The sequence below is a fragment of the Cricetulus griseus genome, chromosome 7 (genome assembly GCF_003668045.3).
Source record: "Cricetulus griseus strain 17A/GY chromosome 7, alternate assembly CriGri-PICRH-1.0, whole genome shotgun sequence".
Classification (NCBI taxonomy): Eukaryota; Metazoa; Chordata; class Mammalia; order Rodentia; family Cricetidae; genus Cricetulus; species Cricetulus griseus.
The window spans coordinates 74,166,466-74,174,892 of NC_048600.1; the positions used below are offsets into that span (position 1 = coordinate 74,166,466).

Genomic DNA, 8,427 nt, shown 5'->3' on the forward strand with positions numbered 1-8,427 from the left:
GTCATTCTACACGCTGTGAAAAAACTCCTGCACATCCCTCAAGAACCAGATGGAGCAGTCTCCTGCTTCTTACCAAGGCACGCTACTGTATTCCCAGGGTTCAGCTTTGCTATTATCTAATTATCATCCCTGTCTTGCAACTGCTCCTCAGGCTAAAAACCACATTTTTATTGATCTTTATGTCTCCACTTCTGACTGCCAAGGCTGGCAGAAAGTAAATATTTGCTAAGTGAACAGAAGCCCTTGTTTCATCATCAATAAAATTTGAAGGCTAATGGTCATCTCCAAGGGGCTCAATGGCTGAGCCACCATGTGGCTTCCTCCAGTCTGACTTTGGAAAGAGACAAGAAATTGCCAAAGCAGCCCCTGGAGGGAGTTTTGCAAGCAACCAGAGAGCTGGACAGCTAACAGGCCCCTCTGGACACAGAGGCATGATTTCTTGTAAGACTGCAAGACCTGGAATCACCAGCTACCCAGACACTATGCTTCATAAATATGCATTTCTGCGGGGCTGAAGGATGAAGCAATGCTTTACAAGAGTTAGCAGAGGTGAAAGGCCAAGCTAGACAGAGAGGAGGGACTTCCCAAAGCAGCTTGAAGTCCCCAGGTGGAGCTTGTTTGTTCCTAAGTATGCAAGTTAGGGGTGAGGTGGGCATGGAGGACAAACGTGGGAGGGCTAGCAGTCCTGAGCCTCTGGCCCCGGCCTGAATCCCAGTGCCCATCTTCTCCTGCAGACTCTACTCCCCTACTTGTCTCGCCCCACTGGCTAGCCTCTGTACAGCTCCCACAACAGAAGGACCTCCTAGGCCTATAGGTCCTATAAGATCTTACATATGCTGTGGCATGTGAATGCATGCCCACACATATGCAAAATGAATAAATAACAATGTAATTTTTAATAGTGAGCTTATCGTATTATGGGAGCAAGGTGGAGGAGGGACACCTGGAGGAGACAGCATTTTGCCCTTGCAGTGGATGGGAACCCTCCCTTTTTCCCCTGGGCTCCCGGTGAAAAAATGTTCTTTGGGGATTGTCAAGAATTCTCCCAGTGCTGAGCATCATGAAAGGATCCTGTCCTAGTATAGCATGTCAAAGACCAAAAACAAAAAACCGACCAGGCCTGACAGCATCCCCAGGGCCATCACCAAGGGCCGGGAACCAAGCTCTGAAAGAAGACTTATCACTGGCACCACTGAAGATGAGACAGCCAGGGCCTGGAGAAACCTGCAGAGCCCAGGCTGTGAGAGCCAGCACCAGCTTTAGCCAGCCCAGCCCTTCTGGATCCTAGGCAAGAAACCCCACAAGAGGTGAACTTCAACCACCAGGGGAAGACCACCCACCCCCAGACAATGATAAAAGACAGTTTCTGGATCCTGGACCCCCACCATAAGATGAGTGAATTGGGTAGGGAAAAACATGTTTCTTCCACCCTTTGTGGGAGCTAAAACAAAAGAGGGAAACTGAGGCACTCAAAGACTAGTAAACATGGCTGAACATGAAACCGGCATCCATCTGTCATTCAATTAAAGCTAAAGGGATTCAAACCAGAATATGGCCACACAACCAGGTCCCAGTGCCCTGGTCAGCCTGCCTCGGCAGGTGTGGTGAGTTCATCTGGAAGCCATCGTGAGGGTTAGTGTTGCCTGGAGGAGCAGCTACTTCCTAGGAAAGAGTGGCTAATGCTGAGCAGAAACCAGAAGCAGGGGAACATGCTCCCAGCATTCCACACCCGAGACATGAGGCCCACCTCCCAAAGCCCACTCAAAACTGGATCAGCTCAAATTAACCCCAAGCCCATCTGACATGAACAGGGTAACCATGGCTCTCTTGCCTAGGTTCTGCCTCCCAGCCAGTGCCAGAAGTTCCATATGGGCCACCTCAGTAAAGGAGAGGCTCTCCCTCCCAGTTTCAACCTACTTCAAACAGGGAAGCCTGACTCTTAAGGAAGGACGTTCCCTCAGGGTCACAGGCCTACTGGAGGCTAAAGAGACACAACATACCAGAACCAGAATGAAATGGGAGCTGGGCTCCAAGGACAGCTCAGGTCACCTGTCCCTGGTGATGAACTCAGCTGCAGAGCCCCCACAGGCTGCTAGGAAGGAGGCGCATAGCAATTCCACGGCACTAGGGACCTGGACACATTTCAGAGCAATGTCCTGTTGTTAGGGAATGATTTGCAGGGGGTCAACAGCACCCAGGGTGCAAGCCACATTGTGACATCCAAACAAACATCAAGAGCACAGGACAGTCAAAGTTGCATTGATCACCCAACAGTAATGGGCCACTCTTTGGCATGGACAATTCACATCAAAGGATGAAAGGGACTGAATGGGACTGTCTTGGAAAAGGGACAGGATCTTTCATGCCATACAGTGGACCTCTGTGATTGCATACCAATCTCCCTCTTCCCAGCTGGGTAGAGGGTGACCCGGTGTCTGGGTATTGCCAGCAGATCCAGGAACATTCCCTGGGCAATTCCACAAGAACCCTGTGCCCTGAAAGAAGGGAACCAGGTATTGGGACATTTCCATCTAGGTCTACACCCCAGGAGGAGTAGGCGCCAATATAATACTAAGGAATCCCGCCGGTGGTGGTGGTAGTAGGATCTGAGGTGGGATCCAGTGAAGGACAGAGCTCTACTTTTCTCCTGATCCCCACAGGGTTCACAGCAGCCACCAGGGCCAATCTGAGGCCAGGTTCCCTCCTTGAAGTAGGTTGACAGGCCACCCAAGACTACCCACACACAGAGTGAAGAGCAGGTGTGAAATACAGGTGTGAAGGTGCAGGTACACAGGGCTGCTCTGGTGTCAAGCCACTGGGACTCTTTCCTCTGGTGCACCCTAACTACAAAATACAAATGTGTCACCTCTCACTTTCTGGAGGGGACCTCTTGGAAGGCATTTCCTAAATCAAGAACCAGAAAACACTGAAACAAAGCTAGCCCTGAACAGGGGGGATCATCCTATGATAGATAGGGAGAAAACATAAGAGAGAAGCAAAAGTCAATCCTATTCAAGTGGGGGGGGGGGGACGGGACAAAACACCAAACCTATATAGCTTGTTCTTTAGAGTAAGAAAGCAATAGACCAACCTCTAACCAAACTGACTGGGAAGCAAATGAGACAAGGAACAAGTTAACATCTCCTGCCTGCCTTCACCTGAGGAACAGCCTGGAGGTCCTGCCACTGAGGACAGACTTCCGCCACAATGGGCTGGTGTCCCTTGGAAGCATGAGACAAAATAGACCCTGTCTTCCCAGAAAGGGATAGAGATGGCAGTGGGGGCAGTTACCAACATTTTCAATAAAAAAGGATCCTCCTACAGATCTAACTCATTAAAATGATAGTAAGAAAACATTATGAACAATCTATGGCCATAAATTCACCAATGAAGATGAAATGCACCATTTCTTGAGAGACACAAGGTACCAAAACTCATTCAAGAAGAAATAGTACTTTGCCTATGAAAGAAAGTGAAGTCATAGTTTATCAAAAGGAAGAAAAATCTCCAGGTTCACATGGTTTCACTGGATGCATTCTACCAAAGACTTAAGAAAATAATATCAGTTCTAGGGTCCCTTCCAGAACATTCAAGAGGAGGGACTGTTTCCCACTTTCTCTATGAGACCAGCAATATATATGTGTGTGTATCATATATGTACATGTGTGCATATATATATATATATATATATATATATATATATATATTATGTAGTAAAAATAGAAAAGGAGCCGAGCGTTGGTGGCACACACCTTTAATCCCAGCACTCAGGAGGCAGAGGCAGGTGGGTCTCTGTGAGTTTGAGGCCAGCCTGAGCGAGTGCCAGGACAGGCTCCAAAGCAATACAGAAAAACCCTGTCTCGAAAAACACAAACAAGAAAAAAAGAAAAGAAGGGAGGGAGGGAGGGAAGAGGGAGGGAGGGAGGGAGGGAGATGCAGTGATGGCTCAGCAGTTAAGAACTTCGACTGTTCATCCAGAGGACCCAGGGTTCAATTCCCAGCATCCACATGGCAGCTCACAACTGTCTGTAACTCCAAGATGTGACACCCTCACATAGACATATATGTAAGCAAAACACCAATACACATAAAATAAAAATAATTTTTCAAAAAGAAACAAAGAAGATAATTTGAAACTATTTTGGCAGCCAGCAATCATCTTTCCCTGAAATAGATTGCTATAGTTTGGATCTGAGGTAACCCCCTGAGGCCCATGTGTTGAAAGCTTGATCACCAACTGATGGGACTGCTGAGAGATAATGGGAGCTTCAGGAGATAGGGCTTAGTGGGAGGAAGGTAGGTCACTCCAACAGTGACCTACCTTCCTTTGCTTTTGGTCACCATGAAGTAAACATGCTGTCCCATGCCCCCACTATGATGTGCCATGCCACCAGCAGCCCAAAGGCAACAGAGAAAGTGACTACGGGCTGACACATCTGAAACTGTGACCCAAACTAAATCTTTTTATCTTTTTAAATTGATTCTCTAGTGTTAGAAAAGCTGAGTAGCACAATAGCCAAGACACATCACGTCTGCCGTAATATCAAGGCTTGGTCTCCAGAGCTGCATTGGACACAGCTATTGCAAATGGGGCTGAGCAGCTGAAGGAACCTAAACCCCTACCTAGTCTCTCAGCTTCCTGAAGATTTTGACAGAGCAAGATTTCCTGCATAAGAGAATAATGTTAATGTTCTATAGTGTGATTTGGATGAGAATGGCCCCCATAGGTTCGTATATTTGAATGCCTGTTCCACAGTTTGTAGAACTGTTTGTGAAGGGAGGTGTGGTCTTACTGGAGGAGGCACATCACTGGGGGTGGGCTTTGAGGCTTCTAAAGCCTATGCCATTCCCAGTTAATTCTCTCTGCCTCCTGCTTGTGGCTCAAGATGTGAGCTCTCAGCTACTGCTCCACAGCCATGCCTGCCTGCCTGCTGCCACACTCCCCACCATGGTGGTCATGGACTCTAACCCTCTGAAACTGCAAATCCCCAATAAACTCCGATAAATTACTTGGGTCACAGTGTCTTATCACAGCAATAAAAAAGTAACTAAGACAGTGATGTTACTACTTTTATTTTTATTAAGAAAAATCCCTTCAAGACCAGCGTGCTCTACAAGAGCTAGTTCCAGGACAGCCTCCAAAGCCACAGAGAAACCCTGTCTTGAAAAACAAACAAACGAACAAAAGGATATGGAAAAGACTAAATGAAAATTTAATTTAATTTGTTTTTTTCAAAACAAATGAATGAAACATTCCAAAGACTCTGATCCAGTTTTAATGGTCCGAAGACCATTCTAAAACCCTTAATCTGGATTTTTATCAGCAATGTCAAAATGTTTTACAATATTACCTCATCAATTTTTGCCTCCCATTAAGCTTTCCAATGAAATCATTAAAGCTTGTGTTTGCATATGGAAAAAAAAAAAGAAAGAAAAATCCCTTGGAAATAGGAAACTAACATGTGCTGACCAGGCTGTGGTAGGAAAAACACAATGTTAGTCAACAAGGGTCATCTTGACATCTCGTGAAATGCCCCTGGCTCTCCAGCTGTGTGAGGCTGGGAGCATGCAGGATAGGAAAGCCCACTAGACCTGAGAGGGTTAAGAGGAGGACGGAAAAGCTTCACACACAGGGAGCTATCCCAGCCAGGACAGACTTCTTGTCTCATGGCTTTAGGTCTACAACCAGGTCTTATTTCCATCATCCTAGGGTAAGCCAAGAACCCTTGGGCAGTGAGAGAAATCTACAGTGTGCCACTGGCCCCTGCATTCTAGCCTGTCCCCTCCCATCTTCCCCACTCCCAAGTTCAAGGTTACCCACCACTCCAGCCAGTACCCTTGCCGTGTGTGTGAGGTGCTGGGTGGGGAAGTATGACTCACTCACTGGACCTGAGACTGGTGTGACACTCTTCTCATATGCCCAAGAAAAATAAAAGAAGAGGAAAGGGGGTGAAGAGAGAATAGGGGACAGGTGGGTGGAGTCTGTCTTATGCAAAGGCTGGAGATGCACTTAGGACCTGTCACTCACCTAGCTGGATGGAGGAGATGCTTCAGTCACAAATATTCTAAAGAAGAAGACTATTCTCCAGCATCCACTGCCCACCCATCCACCTCGACTGTCCTTCATGCTCTTAACACCAGTGGGTAACTGTCTCCTGTTCCCTCCCATGCATCTGCTGTCCCTCCACAAGGTACTCCAACCCCAACGATGTATCACTCTCTGCTTATATTTCCATCCCTGGCACACAAGGCAAACCTTCACCTGCTATTCTAAAACACCGATCAGTTTCCTATCTTTTCAAGACCTACTTTTGTAGTCTCCTTTACATAAATGAAAGCTCAGTGGCAGCCAGCGCTTGTCTATCCCAGCAGCCCCTTTCTGAATATTGACCATATCTGTGAAAAAATGAATATGATCACACTGGGCCATTAAAAAGAGGGTACAGATGAAGTAGATTAGAGGCTGCTTCTGGCAGAGATCTTACAGGCTGTGTGGAGCATGGTTGGTAAGAAGGAAGCAACACACGGGAGAGGAGACTCGGATAGACTCAAGAGCCTGGGGAGATGCCCATGAGTTTGCACGAGTTTGCAGGGGGTAGAACCAAGTCCCAAGATGGCCAGAGGCCCACCCCTCCCATCCCGTCCCGACTGGGTACTGCGTTCTCCACTCCTCTGACCAAGAGGCCAAAGAGGAGTCCAGAAGTGTGGAGCCAGGGACAATGACGGCTGCCACACAACTACACAACAGCACCGAAATGTAGTTAGCCTCCTTCTCTCCGTACGCACTCACACTCTGGACACGCAACTCTGACTACACAACTCCAAAAACTCACATGCAAAACCCCAAGCTCACACTTTCCCAGACACTTCCATGCTTAATTTCCCAGAGCAACATAATCACAGACAGAGGCTCCCCTGTGCTACAACACAGGTGACACGATTCACGCACGTTCCCACACTTCCCACCGCTACCACCAATCGCGCGCCCTTCTCCTTCAGGCCCCGCCCATCGTTGCTTAGGAACATGGTAGTCCCGCCCACCAAGCGTTGAAGGCGTAGCCTGCCGGCTCCGGCCTGGACCATCCCTCTCGGTTGAGCGGAGCTGTTGTGCGAGCTGTACCTTCCTGAAGTCGATATTGGCGAGGCCTCCGCAGCAATCGTGTCCTGATGCCGAGCTGCTCATAAGTGCGGCTACCGGACTCGAATTTTCTCCCACTCCATGAGCTCCCTCAGGAGGTGACACGTGGGGTCCTCGCCCCAACACTTGGCTGGGGAACCAGCCCCTTGGCACTTAAGGAAGCGCGGCTGGCCGGGAGGCTTTCCTGGCGTCCCCAACGTCTCCTGGCCTTCTGGGAAATGTAGTTTTCGGAGACTGCCTCGTGGGGCGCACTTCCAAGTCACAAGAAGCGGAAGACTACAAGTCCCAGGGCCCTATTGGAGAGAGACTGCTGGTTACGGAGGGACTCGGCAATGTCCCTCAGATTGAGGCTATTACCCTGCTACTTTGGGCCACATGGCTGCACCCCACCCTCCAGCCTACCTAGTTTCCCCTGAGCTAGGATAAAAAGACACGGACATTTATGGAAAGGAAAAATCCTTCACTCCAGAGTATGGTTGTAACACTTTTGGCAGCTGAGTATCAAGGGTTCCAGCACAATTAACTCTTGCTGTGAAAGTTACCCAGATACAGTGTTCCTTTTATATGGATATTTTCAAATAAGAATGTTAAACAGCAATTCATTGAGCTTTAAGGCCCGAGAGTATATGGCCTTTCTCCTTTTCCAGTTACAAACCTACAATTTTCTAGGAGTCTCACAAATCCTATTTATAGTAAAAGATATTTCTTGACCCCCTTGTGCCACCTATGGTTTATTTTTTCAGATCACAATCCAAACCAAGGCGCCTCTGGAGCCACCCTGTGATCTCGTTTATCGAGGGGGTACGGTTATCAGCCCTCCAAGACGTAGCTTGAGAGTCACCAGAATGGCACATATGGGCTACCGACACTTTACGTGTGGCTCTCCTCTAAGAAGCCCACACCCACACTCTTTCTTCATCTGAGCATCTTTTTTTAATCCCCATGCTTATATTTATTCTAAACTTTCTCCCCAATAAATTCTACTTTGAACTGGCTTCTTTTGAAATTCTTTTCCACCATAAAGTGAAGGATCAAGCTTTACCTGAGAGGAGGTCCCTGAAGGATAGTGAAGGGACCAGCTCCCCATTTCGGCAGCCATGACAGTCTAACACGTGCTTGCCTGACCTTGCCTTGGTCACTAGGAGGTCAGATGCCTGCCTCATGGCAAGGAACCAATCAGAAGTTAGCTGGTGGTGCTATGCTTTATGGCTCTGGGTGTGCTTTATGGACAAGTGCACAGCAATGACAGACAGAGCATAGCAATCACCCTGGGAGGGCCTATGGGCCAT

General features: G+C 48.0%; 1 protein-coding gene across 4 annotated transcripts in view; it reads right to left on the reverse strand.

Moving 5' to 3' along the window:
- The window catches only part of Pemt (phosphatidylethanolamine N-methyltransferase), an 84,323-nt gene extending 76,985 nt beyond the window's left edge, over positions 1 to 7,338 (reverse strand). Inside the window, exon 1 of one of the 4 annotated variants that reach the window (XM_027427313.2) lies at positions 7,121 to 7,335. In XM_027427313.2, the coding sequence (XP_027283114.1) occupies positions 7,121 to 7,183 (63 nt within the window). In that variant the 5' untranslated portion in view covers positions 7,184 to 7,335. Of the gene's footprint in view, positions 1 to 7,120 lie in introns of all 4 variants that reach the window. The other 3 variants (XM_027427312.2, XM_027427314.2, XM_035447692.1) reach the window with 3 other exon arrangements.
- Between the last annotated feature and the right edge of the window lie 1,089 nt (positions 7,339 to 8,427).